The sequence below is a fragment of the Rhynchophorus ferrugineus genome, unplaced genomic scaffold (assembly GCF_030347505.1).
Source record: "Rhynchophorus ferrugineus isolate W39M unplaced genomic scaffold, kcgeb_rfMv2 rfM4, whole genome shotgun sequence".
Lineage (NCBI taxonomy): Eukaryota > Metazoa > Arthropoda > Insecta > Coleoptera > Curculionidae > Rhynchophorus > Rhynchophorus ferrugineus.
This window is the reverse complement of record NW_027472583.1, coordinates 44,957,492-44,977,838: the sequence shown is the minus strand read 5'-3', so window position 1 is coordinate 44,977,838 and position 20,347 is coordinate 44,957,492. Positions and strand designations below refer to the sequence as shown.

At 32.1% G+C, this 20,347-nt stretch overlaps 1 protein-coding gene across 5 annotated transcripts in view; it reads right to left on the bottom strand.

Moving 5' to 3' along the window:
* Window positions 1–20,347, bottom strand: part of Ptp36E (Protein tyrosine phosphatase 36E) — a 93,769-nt gene that overhangs the window by 48,877 nt on the left and 24,545 nt on the right. For 3 of the 5 annotated variants that reach the window (XM_076403560.1, XM_076403559.1, XM_076403561.1), the window contains one exon: window positions 2,494–2,609. In XM_076403560.1, the coding sequence (XP_076259675.1) occupies window positions 2,494–2,609 (116 nt within the window). The remainder of the gene's footprint in view (window positions 1–2,493; window positions 2,610–20,347) is intronic. The other 2 variants (XM_076403563.1, XM_076403562.1) reach the window with 1 other exon arrangement.

Sequence of the window (20,347 nt, the reverse complement as noted above, 5' to 3'; positions counted from 1 at the left end):
GTTATATCATTTATTTTGATATCAATTTTTATTTGTTTAAGGTGTTAAATTGTTTTATTTAAATATAATTTGTATGTTACGCCTGGTTTAAAATTAGCCCCCATTATTTAAGACAACCTGCAACGCTAAAAAAAACTTTTGGTCCGCCCAATATTTTCCAAACGTTAAATTTCATCACTCGTTTTTTTTTTCAGTACCTCTGGAACTATCCTCGTACACGCTCACGTACACACATGCACATAATGCCGTTCGCGATCGATATAGCCGAGCGCCATTGACTTCCGAGGAATTCCAATTAAAATAAATTCGACACGTCGCTCCGTCATAGCCGTGTTATTTTGCACTTGACCAGTACGATCGACGTGCTTGACCCAAAAAATTGCCAGAAAACCGACGCCTTTCAATGTAAAATGGCGCAAAACTCGGTCGGTTTGTGTAAATTGGAGGACTTTATGAATGCTTCCACAATTCCCTCAATTTTCTCGTTAATTAGGCATAATTAATTAATCATTTTTAATGTTTTTAAGTGTTCTCAGGTATCTGCGTTCATTCCAAGTTGGTTTGCTGGTATTGGGATTGTGAATCAATCTTGGTGTACTCTTTATAATACATGGCCTTACTTATAATAAATGAGATGGAACTCTTTTGTAACTTATTCACGTTAAACCTCAATTGAAGGGCTTTAGTATTAACTATATGCCTGTTTTTATTGTCCAGCATATTTGTTCTCAACCTCAAAGATATCTCCAGGGATGAACACTTTTCAAAACCCAAGAAATCCGAAAACGTGTAGGAAGTAATCTTATAAAAAATAGCATTTTCTACACAATTAAATATATTCAAACTTAGCGGGTAGCTGAGAAGACTAAGAGTTTAGCTCGTCGACAATAACGTACTACGAGACACATCTACCAGTGAGATGGTGCTAAAAATTTCTTATTCGTACAAATTGTGAGTGTGATGAATGTCGCTAACTAACACAAGAGTGTTGAGAGACTATAAATTAATATATATATATATATATATATATATATATATATATACGTTATATAAAGATATCCTTTGCCTTAATTGGAAAAAACAATAATGCAAAATATATAGGGAAAAGTTGAGCAAAACAGGGCAGCAAACAAATGAGAACAGCGTATTTTTAATTATAAAGTGCTTTTGTTACACAGTGTTTGTTACACATCGAATATAGTACCGAATGGGGTTTGTGAAAATGTAAAATTCTTTTTGAGCCCGGAGCAGACTTTTCTCCTCATTTTACCATAGTTAAGAAGAGACAGAATGCTATCTCATGACCCTATTAATCTATAAAATTCGATTTTGATTGATACTAGATAGTATGTTGGTATATAGATACTATTGATAGACCATGTTGACAAATGTCTCCAAAATTCGTTAAAACATTAGTTATAACAACTATAGGTTATAAACCGGAAAAAGTTGTTAACCAAAAAAATGAGTTGATGCACCAACATTGCGACGTGCTGACATTAGGAATTATAATGCCCAATGCACAATGCATTTAATCAAGAGTTGAGACGCGACACCCAATATGATTCCGAGGCATTGAGAGAAACCGTTCAAAGAAAGGTTTCCTTTTAAATCAACAACAAATATATGCCTACGATACGCTCGTAAAGGTGGAAAGCTCGCTCCTGAACAATGAAACTGGCTGAATTTTTTCTTAGATAGCTCTTCTTCTCGATCGTAAAATGAAATACTCCTCTTCCTTCATCAGGAGCATTGTAATTATGTTGTTAAAAGGCGATCGAACGCCTCATTCAGAACTCAAGCTGCCGTTGAACATACAAACTAATGAAACTACAACTTGCAACTATTAGAGGTATTCTGCAATAGCCAAAGTGTTGCAGCAAGGCACACTGATGAATTTAGAATATGTTTCTGGAGTCATAGACAAACGTAGAGGTAGACATTTTAAGGCTGCAATTCTAATAACAATAGATGTTTACAATAAATTTATAGTTGTGCTAGGAAACATAACAAACATAGAAAACTAATGAATCCATATATAATAATTGGGTCCATATATAATTAATATAAAACTGCATTTGTTGAATTGTTATTGTCAAAATGTTAAACGCAACAAAGAATACTAATAAGAATAATAAAGTATAATAAACAAAGTCTACTGAGTTCTCTTAAATTTTTCAATTTTCTGGGTCACCTTCTTAATTTTTTTTCCATAATAACCTGCTACAAAGTATTGAAAAAAAAAAGAGAAAATATGAATGAAAGAGGTAAAATCGTTCTCAAGTTATAGCGTAACCAAGGGAAATAAGGGTTCATTTTCAATAACATTCAAATTATATAATAATATTTCAAATAACAAATACTTTAAATATCTTATTACCTCCCGTAATTTCTGTTTAAATTTGAATATTTAATGAAAATCATATTACTGTCAATATTTTTCTCCTTCTCTGGATTAAAAATTATCATTTTCAAAAAAAACTGTTCTCTTACCTCAAATTCTAACTTATATAGAACCGGGAACTTTTTGCGTTGCTCGCACAACTTCAAAAACTGCGAGATCTCGATTGGTCGGTCTGTGATGGAGTCGGCCACTGTACCATTTTCATCTGGAAAAAGTAAGATTTCCATATTCAAAAAGGACAAGTTGACTCTACAAAAGCCACAACAGTTAATCTATAAATAACATTCCAAAAAGTAAATTGATATAAAACCAATCACATAACAAGAATCATGTAACACCAAATTAACATAATATGGAAGATTGCATACATAATATATATTAAATCATGCAAAATGTACAAGATTGTTTTATAATTATTGTTCTTCATTCTCTTCCCTTAAACAAATCTTAATCATCAGTGATAGTGATCATCTGTTATTCTTTAAACAATTTTAATTAATTATGTTAATTAATAATATTGTTACCATCTTATACGATATTTTTAATATTATTAATTTATTACATTGACACTAAATTATCAGTACTAATTTTTGATGAATATAAGATGAGCAATTGATGTAAAAGTAAGATGCATGTAACAATCTATACATTTTGATTAGTTATTTGGAACAATAATAAAACTGACAAATTAATTTTAAAAATAAAAATTGAAGAATACACAGAAAGAACGTGAAAGCGCAAAAAGCAGCAGAATCATAGAACTGTGATACAAACATAGACAAGATGAGGAACACAGAAATTATAAAATATATTAATAAAGCCAATAGAATCATAGGAATAGGCGAGATGAGTAAGCAATTCAAAAAAAATTATTTTATGATAATTCTACTGATTTGCTTAACCCGGAATAAAAGTGATTTGTACAAAAAAATTGGTCTTTGAAATAATGTAGTTTTAAATTCGTGCTAAATGCGCTCTAAATATATACGTGATGTAGTTGTTTTGGTCGCACTGAACTATTTTTATTGGTACAGGCCTTATTTATACATTATTTTAATAATCTTTTATTATAACTAGACTTTGTATTGTGTATTATTGATGTGGAGTTCCCTAATGCAACTATTCATCAGCAAAAACTCCAAACAAGTTGTGTATTTTCATTCCAAGGCAGTAAAAAATTTGGGAAATGTTCTTAAATCTTGCAAGACGCGAACTAGCTATAACAATCTTGAGCTTGAACATCAGTAATTTATTACTGTGAAGAACATTCTAATATAAATACTTACTATTTAACTACCTTTAATTTTGTGTAAAGTATCTTATCAACGTAATATCGAGATAAATAATACTGTTGATCAGAGGTCAGGTTTGGCTTCATTTGTTTAATTCACTGTGCATGAGTCCATAATAATTTTGTTCTTTTTTCAGATATGGATAATATGGAAAATTATATTTAATATAGTGTGGTGGATGGAGTTACATTTACAAATGTGCATGAAGTCAGCATATATTACTACAAGATTCGAGAATTAGACTCGTTGAGCTCATTGAATCTTCCCTGCTGCTCATTACTGAACTACCATTTTTTTGCATTGTTACTAGTCTTTTCTGACTAAACTACAATTTGTTTTTATGATAACTTAAATCTAGGTTTATAACTAGGAGGACCCATAGGCCCTATCTCAGTCTCTGATGAAATAATGTTTAAACATGTCACTGCTGTATTTTTTATTACATGCACCTCACTACACAACACTACACAAGATCAGATAGTTTGATTATTTTATGTCTTTGTCCTGCTCTGGTGATATCCTAAAATTGCAATACTTCAATTCTTGCAATTTTTTTGATTTATTGGCTGGCTGTGGGTATCTGAAGGTCTCGATGTAGGTAGTCAGTCCTGTAGTATTTGGGTGCGCCCACAATACTTCTCAGGACTTTGTTCTGATAAATTTGTATTTTGTTTATGTGACTCTTTGCAAAACATCCCCATAATTGAACTCCGTATGTCCATATAGGTTTCAGTATTTGCTGATATAATAGCGATTTATTATATACTGATAATTGTGATTTTCTTCTAATTAGCCAATACATTTTCCTATATGTCAATTCCATTTATTTTATTTTCTTCTTTATATGCTCCTTACAGCGAAGTTTTGCATCAAGATTCATTCCGAGATAACTAGCGTTGTTGCTATATGGAATGACAGCATCATTTAATGTTATTGGTGCTCGTACGGTCTATTTATAGGTGAACTGCACATGTACAGATTTACGTTCATTAATTCTTATTTTCCAAGCTTGTGTCCAATTATTTATATTCTCAGTTGCCTGTTGTAATTTTCGTGTAGTTTCTTCACTATTGTCCCCGACAGCTATAGTCTCAGTATCATCAGTAAATATAGTCATCATAATATTCTCCATTTGTGGTACATCACAAGTGTAGAGTAGATAAAGCATAGGCCCCAGTACACTTGTGGTATCTTGTGGTAGAACTACCATATGTCCTACCACAAGTAAAATAGTAACTATAATACAAAGAAAGATAATATAAAGAAAAACATCAAACCAAATGGTATTTTGTCAAGTTTTTACAACCTGGCATTTGTGTGCTTTGTGTGATTATGCGTTTGTACGGCAATTATTAAAACACAGTTTAAAATTGCAATTGGTGTATTTTATTCACCCGTACATTACAAGGAAATTTTGTACAATTTCGGATACACATCATCACTCCACACAGCAAGTTTACGAACATACAAATACCTTATTATCCCTGTCAAATACATTTGCATTTATATCTTAAAATTATCATCATAAAATATTTCGCTAGATTTGCTATCGATACAATTTTCATTTGTCTTTGCCAATATGGAACACTTGATTTCAATATTATTATTTCCATAGTTTCCTACTAGGCATTGTTCTATAGTTAGGTACTCTTAGAGATATTAATTGTATTTATTAATTTTCTTGTCAAATACAATATTGCTAGTATTCTTATTTGACTCATTCATCTTTGACGCAATTGACGTTGCTACATGACGTTGCGTTTTACGCTGACGATATTACGTTCTTCACGAACTTCAGACTCGAGGTTACCATTCAAGAACATTTACAGAAGCAGTTCGATCATGCGGTTAAGTGGTTCAAATTCTGTTCAAACCTAGGCCATCATTTTCCATAGCAAGCTTTACGCACTGCGAGTATTCATTTCATGGCTGGATAACGTCACGAACCTAAATCTCTCAATCTCGAGGATAGCAAACCTGTTATCTTATCAAATCTACCTTTCTAGCAGACTTTCCATCTTAATCAAATGCTTATTTTACAAGATGTTAATTTGGTCTGTTCTCCTCGACGGATCTAATGTCTACTTCAAGTTTGTTACACCCAACCAGGTGAAAATGCTTCAATTTTTCCAAAATTAGCTCCTCAGGAGGAGAATCTTAAACGCTCCATGGTGTGTCAAAAATAATCGAATTCACAGAGAAACTGACATTCCAGAAATCAAGCACTTCATATCTGAATCATTCCACAAATAACAACTCAGCTCAAGTTCTTCTGAAAACGCGCTTGTTCACGAGCTGGTCGACATGCTGAGAGCTTAGCACCGCGTCACCGCTAACCTCCAAGGGGGAGGCTGAAACGACCTCATCCGTCGCTGCAATCATAACTCTTGCCCGTATACGACAGCATCCGGTCGTGTGCTAACTCAAGTTCACGCATCTATAATTAGTTTCACTATCTGTTTTTTCGCCGCGTCCTAGTGTCCAATAACGCCTTCTCAGCTGCAGCAGTAGCGCCCCACAGGAGTCAACTGTGAGGCGATTGCGGTTTAGTGTACTGGTAAGTCCAGAAGCAAGTCTCCATGATCAGGTATGCGTCATGCACAAGCGTATGCGTTAGTCACACAGTACAGTTACCATCGACGAATCGATTCTAGTCAAATTTACGTTATTTGCCTTGATAAATCCCAGTTCAACTTTTTCAATTATCTTTTCTTCCCATTAATAGCCAAAACCTATTTTTTAAAATCTGAAATGTAAGATAAACAATCCAAATAAAATCGAAGCGCGTTAAGAAGTCTAAAACTGGAATTGTTTCATAGCACTTGTGATTGATGGATTGATGGTTGACTTAATGTAGTGAATAATATCATAATATCATACACTATAACTATAAATTAAAATTTTTGCGATTCTTTATTACAGTCATCATGCCTATTATATGTAGAATTTTAAAGAAAAAGTGCATGAAAAAAGATCCGGTTTACAACAAAAAAAAAGTTATTATTTTAGTAGTTTAGTTGCTAAATCCGAATTTTCCGTTTCGAGATATGTCCATTCGTAGTACATAGTACTCCAAAAACGCAATAATATCATTTAATATCATTCAAAATCAATCATGTTGTTTTGTCTGACTGCCAACTATTCTGAGCATCTGTCAGTTCAATTTTTATGAAGATTACACGAAATAGACCAGAAGTTCCTCTAAATATCGAAAAGAAAGGTCTGCCAGAAAACGGTATTTTTGATAATACAATTAGACTTTTTTAAATTAGATTTGAAATAAAACATTTTTATCAAAAAACGTTACCAATTAATTCCGACATCTAATATAAAACGAATGAACAGCTAAGAAATCATAATCGACAGTTTTAGTGGCAATACTGAAGTGGCAAAAAGAATGGTGTACGTGACCACAAATGTGAAAAAAGAATTGACTTTGCCAAAGGTCAAAAGGCTATTGATTATACATTCGTTCGGTAAGAAAATAACAATGAAAAGGAAAAAGTCCAGCTGGGCCAATGCTGATCTAATGGTCATATAATAAAACCAAATTAGTGACCGTATTCTGTGATAAAACAAACTGGAAAGCCATAAATCCAAAAAGCAGTTAACAGGTATTAAGATAGATTCGGATCAGCTAACAGAAAAAACAAGATAAAATAAATCCCTTGATAGTGCAAGAAGATAGTACGCCTTTTATAGAAGACAGGTCATTTTATTATTACTGTTATTCGCATTTACAAATCAGAAATATATTGGAAATGGTTATGCTCTCAATTTGATAGGAAAAAAACGAAGTCAAGCTATAAAATGTATTACAATGTATTACAAGGTTTGTTCAATAAGTTTTTAGAAAAATGATAGATAAATATATAACTTTAGGTTTTTTTATTTTCAGTAATACAGAAAAAAAATGGTATCTGCGGCTAAAGTATTAAGTTAAATCAGCTAAATTAGAGAATATATCGCTTTTTTAAGATTACGCGTAAACTTTATTGATGGACGCTTATTTTGAGCTTGTTACAATCTGACTTCTGTAGACCTGAATCAAAGAAACCCAAAGGCGCAGAAAACAATTATTTTGATATGTTGGTCAGTAAACGAATTCCTCAAACCTCTTGTATAAATGACCCGAAAATAAGATAAATTAAAATCACCAATCTTCAGAGAATGATTTTAAACAAGAAGTAGGAGACTAATAGTATCATTGCATATCAATTCAGATGACATGAGTTCACTGCTGTTTTGAATACACTTTCCATACATATATTCCAAAAATTTAATGCATTTGCTTAATGCTATGAGTTAAGGCTACCTTCTTGACTTATATTTCGTTAAAATTTAATGACCAATGAACGATTATAAACTAAAGTGGACTAAATAGAGATTAAATTTCAAAAGCGACTTTGGAGAAATGTTTCGGAATATTCAATATCCTGATCACACCGCAATCGTCTTTTCGGCCTATTTTATTGGTTTATTTGAATCACTATACTAAGACTTGCGAAGATATTTAATTGCTTCATTTCATTTCTATGATGCGCCTGTTTGTTTGTTTTGTGCGCCATTTTATATGTGCATGATATAGAAAAGAGAACGTTTGGTATTTTTCTACATTTTTGTGACTAAATTATAATCAAAGTTAGTTGGTTATTAGGTCAATTAATTTTTTAGGGGATTTACAACATGATATTACTTAAATCTTACAACACAAATCGCATTGTGTACATTTGCAACCAACTCTATGTTCTAACAGGCTTACATTTTAATGTAAATAAAAAATTTTTTCAGCGCGTTAAGAAGTCTGAATTTGTATCCAGTATATCGTATTTGCGGAATGTTTTACTATTCTACTTCAATCTGAGCAAAACAGGCGCATGAAGGTCATCGAATGCTATGTGAAGCTTACGTCACCCATGCTCCATCGATTTCAACATGTGAATATTGGTTACGGCGTTTCAAAAGTACTTATATTGACACCGAATAAAAAGAGCTTTCTGGAAAGGCAAAAAAAATTTAAACGAGGATTTGAAGCTTTGAAAAATACCCCTAGTCCATGGATTCCTGGCAATGCATAACAGTTCTAGGTGTAAGGTTACCAAAGGCGGACTGAAGTTGCTGTGAATTAATATAGTTTATTGGAATTTGAACATCAAAAGCGGATTCCAGTAGCTCAGTTTCTTAGCTATAGACTATTAGAATCTGGTGTCACCAAAGATCTTCAAAGGCAAATCCAAGGAAAGCAACATCAAGCTCTCAAGGCGGAATAATGACCAGGTCCATCCTTGTGGTCGTTTCTTTAGGAGGGAAATGTTTATGTGGTACGACCCAGACTATCCGGCTTTTTACTTTTTTGACGACCTAAATGCCGAACAAATCAGACGGGTTGGTCTGTTTTTAACCTCAGTGGAGCTGTGTATCGCCGTTCAACCAATCGCCTCTTCTTTCTATTAAATAAAGTTGTACTTTCATGTAAATTAATAGTTTTTGTTTTTTAAATCGTTTCACATACTATAACTTAAGTATTGAGTGGGACAAAAGTCCCGCTACTATTTCGTTTTTACCATTGTGTTGTATAGAAGTCCACATTTTATTATTGATAAATCTACGCCACAAAAAAAAATAAGCAGAAATACTGATTATATTTATTGAAAATAATCGTTCCATTATTGCCACTCAGCGGAAATTGCGTCAATGGTAGCGGGACTTTGCCCCACCCTCAATCTGAATTGACAATCTAAAAGCTCCTTTGGTATGCTTCTTAACCCTGCATAACACTGTAAATAATCAAAAAGAACAATATGAATTTTTCAATAATATTAAGATACTGCATATATATATATATATATATATATATATATATATATATATATATATATATATATATAGTAGGACATATATTAATTAAGGTTGTGCAATAAGTTCAACTCATGTCGGTAGACACCAGAAGAGAGTGTGCAAGAATACACCATTGCAAGAATACAAGAATTGAAACTATCAAATTAAGGTAGGTAGCTTCAGTGACAGTTTCATTTAGCTTTAGCAGCTACACCTGCTTATGCTACCATATACTCAGCAAGACTTTATGAGCATTCCACTTCGGTATCAATGTAAATGGCTTTCCTATACCAACCCATCACTTTTTACACCTTATAACGCTGATCAAAATACATGCAAGGAACTAACATTTGTGTTCCTAAAGGGTATCGTTATCTATTAGGGACAGTGCGAAGTAATGATGAGTAAACAACTGTTAAAATAACAATTGTTAAATTAACTATCAAATTCGGTGGCTTTGACATCTCTGTACATAAAATAATAGTTTTTCATTTAGAATTATTGAATTATTCAATGTATTGTTATATATATATATATATATATATATATATATATATATATATATATATATATTGATATTTAATTAGGTTATCAAATAATGTCAGCGACATCAACTAGAATTAAATTTTATTCGAAACCCAATAAAAAAATATTTTATTTGAATATATTCCATTTCAGATACGAATATAAATCAAAATTCGAATTGAAAGATTACAATCTTCTTAACACAGATATAAATAAAATCTATAAAATATATAAGAAGGTAATATATAGGCCGTGAAATGAGAAAAGAAGAAAAATGTTCGATCACGTCTTATGGTAGATAAAAATCGGCCGTAAATCAATTGTCAAATTTTAGTAGGTTACCACAAAAAAGAAAGCAAGAAATTCCTTTAAAATAAACCCTCTACGGGTGTTCAATCAAAACTATGATACGAGGGCAGTATGATATGAATTATACCCTTGCTGAAACTAAAGTTATCTTTGCAGTTCTGACTGTAGTAATGGTAAGATATTGATGACTATATCATACATACTTAAAGTATTTCAGCCTTAATAATTCAGTAAATGCAAAATTATATGCAATTATGTTTTAAGAAAAACTTGCGCTGCAAGAATATTGAAAATTTAAGCTATAGAATATAAACTTAAGTAACAAAGCCACTTTTCATTTAGAAGGTCATCTAGACAACAAAAATGTTGAGTTACTAACACATAAAAGAGAGAAACCAAAGATTATTACACCGTCAAAACTAAGCAAACCAAAAGTGTAAAAGTGTGTAATGTAAGTAAATACATTAGGATCATAATTTCGATACGAAAGAAAACTAAAATGTCACCAATGTCATAACTAATTTGAGTCCCATTTTACATTTTACTCATGGACGTTCTCACTGAAGCTGCGAAAATGAAGAATATCATCTAAATATCATTCGTCAATCAAGCTACGAAGTTATCAGTCGAAGTAAACCGCACTTAACATTTTTTTTATTAATTAATCTTACATTAGACATATGCTTAGTACAGTTTTAATTTACAAACTAATTTATTACTACTATTTTGTTGTACTTGCATTAAGATACAAGCAAAGGATTAATATATCAATAAGTATTTCCAAAATTAAAATAAAACGAATCTACTTAAGCAAAAGTTAAGAATACACTAAACAATTTCGTGTGGTTAGCTGCAATCTTCTGATTTCCTGAGTGTTGTCCAGTACCTGTATCGGTTGCACAACCTTATTTCATGTCTTAAGGTGATATATATCTTGGACTACTTCGTGTATCCATTTGATTCCGAGGTCATCGTGCAGTTCTTCGTAATTAAGGCATTGGTAATTAATCTTAGAACTTTGTTTTGGGTGCGTTGTATTACTACTTGATTTGGTGTTTTAGTATGCCCCAATATTTGCGCCCCATAGGTCGAAATTGGCATTACGATTGACTGATAAACTGCTCTTTGATTTTAGGTCAAGTTGAGAGTCTCTTCCGACTAACCAGTACAGTTTAAATAAGTATATTAAATAATAAGCTTTCCAATTTTACCTACCATCGAGATATATTCCAAGGTATTTAACTGATTCTGCTTGAGGAACCGGGCATCCGTCAAGTGATATAATTAGGTTTTTGTCATTTCGCCGAAACTCAAAATTAATATGGACAGATTTGGAGCTATATTGCGAGTTGAGAGAAGTGTTTCGAATACCGCTTCATGCAAGACTGTAAATTTTCTTTCGAAAAGATATGATTCCAGTGGTCGACAGTAATGCCGCGGTAGCAATTTGCTCATTTTGTAGATTAATCCCAAATGCCATACCCCTACAAGAGCTTGTGAGACGTCCGAAAATATTGTTTATTGGTAGCATTTCTTTTCTTCGAATGCCTTTTCAACAACTGCTGTTACTTTGTGCACTTAGTCGATTGTCGAGTGGTGATCTTGAAATCCAAACTGGAAATCTGGTGTTTCTATAAATTGATTAATATGTTTTAACAACAGTTTCACAAATAACTTTCATATCGCAGGTAGCAGCCAAGCAGGCTTGTAAAATTCCACTTGTTCCGCCGGCTTGTCAGGGTTTTAAGCATAATTATTAGAGCAACCTTAAGATATTCCGGAACATGCTTGTCTCAAACAGGCATTGGATATATATGACAACATGACTATTGATTTTCGTGGCAGCTCTTTTAATAACCCAGGTAAAATACCATCAATTCCCGAAGACTTTATAGGATAAAGGTTGTCGTTAATTTCTGTGTCAACTTCTATTGGAGAAATCAGATTTACAGCTACATCGGGCTAACAAACAGGCTTTATATCTATTGTATATTCTATATCATTCGGTTAGAATACGTTAGCTAAATGTTCTACAAATAAGTCAGCTTTTTCATCGTTCACGTAATAGAAGTATTTAATTGGAAGAACATAAAAAAATCAGCTTTTGGCAAATATGCCTTATCTTATATTGAGATTCTACAGCACCAAATGATCATGTAATAAAAACCTTTACAGAATATATAATTTGTATTTTAAAAAGCCTTAAAATAATATAAATACATTAGGATAATAATTTTGATACCAAAGAAAACTAAAATGTCACCAATGTCATAACTAATTTGGGTCCCATTTTACATCTTACTCATGGACGTAATACTCATGGATATAATTTGTTACCGTTACGAATTAAAGAAGTAATTTTGAATGAAAACAGAGTTTTATAAAACATTAGTGCATGCTATATGGAAGAGACAATTTTGTTTTGAAACGAAAAATTTAACATGACTGACAATTTTTTCAGACTATTTTGGTTCACTTAACATAAAAATAACCACAAGTCACGCGTTATTAAATCTGGTGAGTAACGAGGATATTTTATAACTGTTATTTTGTTAAAGAACTTAAAAACACAAGGAATCTCTTCTATAGGACCTTGTGTTGGCAATACTGAAAACAAATTATTTTCGACAGAAAATTTAGCGGCAATAATCCAATTTTTCTAATTATATTGTAACCACCACTCTGAATTCATTCGCCTTTCATTCGACATAAAAAATAACATGCTCAAAATATTTTAATCCGCGTCTCTGAATTTGTTCCTCAATTGTTGACTGATTATCGTAAATTGAAAGACCTCAGGCTTACAGATGTCAGACCGTAACAGTGTCCTCGGAGCCATACAGATGAATTGGTAAGAAAATCAGATGTTAGTCTTGATTGTAATGTTTCCTCCCTTCCTCACATACCGTCTACTTCAGCAGTAGATGCCACATTTTCTCCTGTATCACTGATTCCAAGCACAGAAACTCTTGCACTGGCTCTAAATGAAATAATAGTAGAAACCTCATGAAAACATTTCTGAAATGTTCATAATTACTTACTGTTTCACTAGTACTTTGATAATTTCAATATATCTAAATTTTGTTGCCAAATTATAGGGTAATAGCTAAGTAATATAGTAAAAACCAAATCACAACTTTATTAAAAAAACTAAATATTGGTGCAATATTTATCTTCAGTTTAGATCTATTCAACCATTACAGAATTAACATTTTTGGTATTAACAGCAGTTAAAAGAGAACCTTCTTCTTTTTTTCGAACTGAGTTATAAATGCATATGCTGTATTTCCATAATAATACACATAAAACATAGCCAACTATAGAACAAATTCCATACTGAAACTCATCTATGTATTTCAATATCATAATAAATGAGAGATTTCACTGAAGAGCCAATATTAAAAAGAAAAGAGATTAATATCAAACACAAGAAAATGTACTGATTGTTGACTACGTAGTAAGCAAACCAGCTTAAAACAAAGTGATCTGGGGTTGTGCTCATAACAGTAATGTACAAATATTTCACTTGAACATCACACGAGCTCATCCAGCTCTGTGATAACTCCAGTCTGACAAGAAGATTAAATATTCAAATTATTTCAGTACAGAAAGTTTGTTAGAACATAAGTAACTTTGATGAGTGAGATTTTGATGATGCAGAAAATTGAAAAGAGTAATTGGGCTTTTTAAATACTCACAAATCAGATATCATTACATTATGATTATCAATATTGATTATTTTTATTCTTCTATATAAATTTCTTCCTTTCTATTATCAATTATAAATATAAGATATGTTGAAAAGAACACAAGTGAAACATATTTTACTCAAAGTTACGTAGGTGAAAAAATATGGAAAAAGCTTGAAGCTTTCAGGAAAAAAATAACGATTACAGTTTAAGGGACAAACGACGAACCCTCGGTCCACGGACAGAAAAACCTTTCATCATTGAAGTGGGTAATGTTAATTAATCAACGGCTTTCTTCCTGATGGATCTCTTTAAAAATTAAACTAAAAGAGATTTATTTTCTGGTCCATATAATTTTGAAATAACTGACAGGGGAGTAAAAAAAGGACAATAGATCCAATAAAAATTATAAAATCAATATACAAATATAAACGATCAAAGTTACGAGGATGAGGTGAAAAGTTCGCGGGTTGGCAATGCAGAACCGCGATTTTTTATTTTCTCTTTCTGTATAAACACCCTTTCTCCAACATCGGTATTCATTTCCGAAAGTAATAGTGTGAAGGCCTGTGAAAATACTCATCTCCGATGTTCTCAACTTCTTAATTGTTTTTGAAGCGCTTCCCCGAAACACATTTCCTCAAGTGTGAGGACAGATGAAAGTCTGAGAGTCTGAAATCGTAGCCAAAATCTCACAGTTTTACTATCGCTAAGAATAATTTTAGTTAAACATCGATGTTTTCGTGCTGAAAGAAGATGTCCTTTATTCTTCATTCCTCCTCTCACCTCCCGACCTCTTCTCACGAATACCAGTTGATCAATAAGTTTAGAGTAATATTCTTATGTAATTATTTTGATACCAATGCGGTTTCTTTTCTGGTGGTAATTGTGGGTACATATCTCATGGTGACAAATCACCGTATAATTTACTAATATATTGCTCCAAAGATTACGGCAGAAACTATTTTGCATTCGATCGGAATTCACATTATTCTGAGAATTAGCATCACTAATTCTTGACGTAAGATGTTTCGCATAATTTCTTAAAATATGCTCACAACCACGGCTCACCACATCACTTATTTTCATTCGCTTATCGTCCAACGCAGTATAATACACTTTTTAATATATAGCTGTGGTAGCTTATAGCTGTGTTTACAGCTTTGATATTATTTTCAGGGCACTGGCAATTATATAAAATTAAACATATTTATCATTTTTAAAAGTGCCCTACTCGGCAGGTCTTTTCGCATATCGCACTTACCGAAACTACGCCATATTGCTCAGTGTTTTCATAAAAGGTGGAACTAAAGTCCCGCTACCATTTTGACTGCCTATAACTTTGCTCCAAGATAAGATAAGTAAGTTTAGTTTCCACAAAAAGTTTATTTGGTCTTTACATGTTTTTCGCTGTGATTGAAAAATTATATCAGCCAAATGGTGACCGCGATTCGCTATGAAACTATCGGCTCTTTTTAAGGTATTTTTCATGACATCCTGCAACATCTGAGGCTGAATTTCTTCAATTTCGTGATTTCGTGATGATTTTAAAAACCCCATAAGAGAAAGTCTGGTGTTGTTAAATTCGGAGATCTGGCTGGTCATGCGAAATCGCCACTTCACGAAATTAGTCTTCATGGAAAAACGTCATTCAATAATTGAATTGTTGAAAGAGCTGTGAGCGCTGTGGCCCCATCTTGCTGAAACCATATATCCTTTAGTCCTTGGTCTTCCATTTCAGGCAGTAACAGTAGCTGCAACACCTTGGTCATATTCAATAAAATAGGGACCAATGATGTTTGAAGCATGAATGAATGAACAAGCATGAATTCCACACTATACAGTTGTTTTTAGTGGATGCAATGATATTTCATGAATTAATTGAGGATTTTCTGTTGCCAAAACCGACTGTTCTGTTTATTGGCGTGGCCACCGAGAAGAAAATGGTTTCATCGCAAATGGACGCAATTTCTGCTGAGTGCAAATAATGGAACGATAGTTTTCAATAAATATTATCACTATTTCGGCTCGTTCTTGTGGCGTATATTTATTCATAATAAAATTTAGATGTTTACGCAACATTGTTAACACAATGGTTACAGCGAAACTGAGCTAAACGTCACATAACCAAGATGACGCGCAATCAAAATGCTAGCGAGATTTTTGCCCCACCCTATATTATTTAACATAAATAAACGTGTGTTCAAGACTGACTACGAATCCTCGCCATCAATATAATGTTAGGTATGCCCCTTTTACAAGTCTCGAGCATTATCGTTTCTTATTGTTTTATCATTATATGTCTTGGAATTCCTAAAATTGTGGTTTATATTTCCTATTGATTAGAACATACTTTAGATGTGAAAAGCATTAAAAATATTATAGTCACAACACGTTAAAATTATATTAAATAATTATATATATTATAATTATATATATTATATATATTATATATTATAATAGTTAAATTATAAGGTACATATATTATGGATTATGTAATATGTTTCAGATGGCGTCTATTGCATATTTAATTCTCCATTATTGCATACTACTCCGTAAATGTATTCAATCTAAACGATATAATGGGTTCATGATATAACAATTTTGTCAGTTAGAAGAGGTTTTAATTTAAGAGAAAATGTTTTATCGTTTGATTGTTTTGTTTAGATATCGAAAATGAAAATGGATAAGCTCCGGTGGGATTCCATTGTTGAATATTTATAAAAGCGAGCGAGTCCTTAAGTGGGCAAACGTTGCATATGTATAGTATATTCAAAATATGAAATAATGTGTTGCATATCGGAGTATGTAAATTCGTTTTAAAATCAGTTTTAAATAAGGTAAATAGACATAATACTGTCTGATGCATTTGAACATATAACCGAATTAGTCTATAAAATTAGCTCGATTGTCAAATGTCTACAAAATTCTTCAGGTAAATAATAATTTTGGTAAGGTGAGCTCGTACACCGGCAAACGTTGCTTTAGCGCTTTGTTTATTTAAAACATTTCAAATGCTTAATATTAGCGATTACTTTGATTAAATACGCCGAAGTCAATAAATAGGCAGTGAGAAATATATTGCCCCTCTAATCAGTTACTTCGTACAGGATAGAGAAAATGGGGACCCCTTCTTGCTTGTAAAATTCGTTAGAGAAATAACTAATTATACTACTAAATATAGAGTTGATGCGTTCTTATTGGAAATACTTTAGAGTATTGCAGCTGTCCTAAATAGCATAGGCAGTGTGGCTAAAAATTTCTCTAAACATGAAAAACAATATAATGTTGGATACACCTAAAATCGTCCACATACGAAGCGAAAAATTATTAATCTAGGAAGTATCCATAAAAAACTTGCCGAGAGAGATGCAACTGTTTGGGGTATGTAAGTCATCCCTTCATACACTGTTAGGAAACATGGGATTTAAATGGTGTAAATATAACCCACGAAGAGGTCTAATAGATCTTTCAGTCATTAGTTTTTTAGAATTTTTAGAAGCATATAATAAAATTATGGAAGATTTGTTATTTGAATTTGTGTTATTAGACGAGACAAGGATTTTTCAAACTGGAACATTGGGTATTGGCCCAATATGAAGAATATTTGCGTATGTATATTGGTATTGAAATGGCCAAGAAATAAAATCGTGATGCATCAAAAGCTGTGTATAATATCTACACAGGTAACGAATCTTATCTTGTCCTCCAAGTGTGTGACCATCACAGAAAAGTGATTCGTACATCAAGCAATTTGAAGCAAGTAATCGCCTGTTTCTTCAGAACAACTGAGCATCATGCAACCGTGCTGTTCACCGAGCAACGCAGAATGGTTAGCTTTGAATGGTCCATAAGCATTTGTTTATCAGCAATGCTTCGTGAATTATGCAAAAATGGCAACAAAACATAATTTTTATCATAACAATGTAAGCTCTCATATATCGCATGCAATAACGATTTATTTGACTGACTAAAAGGTGGAATTGATGGGTCATCTTCCATACAGCCCTGATCTGATACCAAATTACATTCCAACATTCCTCAGCATCTGAACAGCTTCTGTTGATGCATTTAAAAACTATGTTTTGGAGATACCTTAATCAGAGTAGAAAAAGTGGTTTAAGCACATACAAAAGTGTATTGTGATCATTAATGCTGATAAAAAAAATTGAAATTAGCATAACGTTCGATTAGGTTTTGTTACTCATAATATTTCTTAATAATTCATTGTATACATATAATTCTTCACACAAACAGAACATTCCACCATCTCGTTACAGTCATCAGAAAGCTACATACAAAACTGGAGAGTAAGGAAGTAAGAATTAATTATTTATGGGTCCCCTCTCATAGGGGAATATCCGGAAACGAAAGAGCTGACTATCTGGTGAGCAGAATAGAGAATTCAACTAAATTAAGTGAACTATTTAGCAGGGAAGAACCAAAACACACATAGGGTCTCTATATAGAGGACTGGATCAACTAAACTTGAATCTCCTCATGGAAAACAACAAACTGTGGGCGATCAAAAAGGTCTTCCATCAATCTCCTAATACTAATAATTTCGGCAGGTTCCTACAAAGCACCCTTGCCCATTGCGAATAGGCGAATAGAAGACTGCCCCATGAACACTTGTTAAAGGGAGGAACCCCCTTCGACAGCAACTCAGGGTTCCTGGGTCATTGGAGCAACTACTCTCACCCAAATACTTGGACACGCTTATCAATTTTGTGACACCCTTAGTGCAATCGGCAATTATGCTCCTTTGTAAACTGCATAACTTATTATATTAATTTAAATGTCTTTATTTTGCTACTTTGTAGTATATTTTAAATATATTATATTTTGTTGGTTTACCACTATCTACCGAATGTAATGTAATTATTATATGTTATTATATACTTTATTTAATTATCACATTTTAACCCGATCCTAAATAGCTCAAGAGGCTCATGGGCTTTTAAAATTTAAATAAGTAAATACACTAATGGCTAAGGAATGACTTGTCAAACATAAATTAATTTTTTAAGATACCATGTTAAAAACAATAAGATCTTCAGCGTATTACATGTTTCTCCCTATCAGTGCATATTCAATCCAATCGAATTGATACAGCGTGTGCCAAAAAATTACTACAATAAAATAACCTGAAAAGAAATATTGCCTACTGTGACTAAATGAAACTTTGATTATGATTAAAGATATATAAATGATTATGATCCAATGCCGACAATTAACAAGACAGGGTGATGAGGGCAGAAAAAAAACTAAAGATGAGTATATAATAAATACAGGACAGCTTTCAGAAAATCATAGTAGAGTGTGGAAGATTTAAATATATTCATAATTGCTCAAAATTTACATGAGCATTTGGTTAGAAAGGAAAACACTGCAACGAAGAAAACAAGAATTAAACGCACAAAAGTAAATATGTTTTCTAGTGAAAGTAAAATACACTACTTCAATATAAAATTGTTAATTAAGTGGATTAGGGAATATCACATAAAAAAGCGTCTAGAACCTAACTACCCATAAACTATTGTGGGTGTATAATAAACTAGTAAATAATAATGATATCAAAAGTGGATAGGACTATAACAAACTATTTTATTCTATTTCTATTTTGAATTTATTCCATTCAATAAAATCAGACAACGTCTCAAGTGAAAAAAGACTGTTTGAAACTTTTATTGTATATAGTTTATGTATTGTATGATAGTTATAATATGGCAAAAAATATGGGCGCACAAGACGAACTGACAAAAGAAGTTATAATAGTTCCGTAATTGCTCAAAAAGGAGTATCTCTAGAATATAGCACTGATGGCAATAAGGCTGAACAGAGCTTCAGAAATCTTCAAAAACATATAAGATCAATATAAAAACTTGATTTAAACTATGATATATTCAGAAAAATAATGTATAATCTATAGTGACTATAAGATATATAAAAAGCTATAATATAGGATATATAAAGATCTAGCGAAGGGAGAGATTAAATATAGAAGAAAATACTGTTAAAAAATTGATAAATGAAAACTAAATGAAACATAATATTAGAAATATTATGTATAATATAGTATATTATATATATTATATAGTATAATATAGTAATAGTATATTATGTAATAATATTAAATATTAGAAATCTGAAGTATACAAAAAATTGGACTTAAGAATGGCCTCAAACCAAAACCAAACCACAGAGTGATAAAAAATTTGATTAAAGATATTTTATTTGCATAATTTTTTGATAACTCGATTTATTTATTTTTTTTAATAATTCAAGGA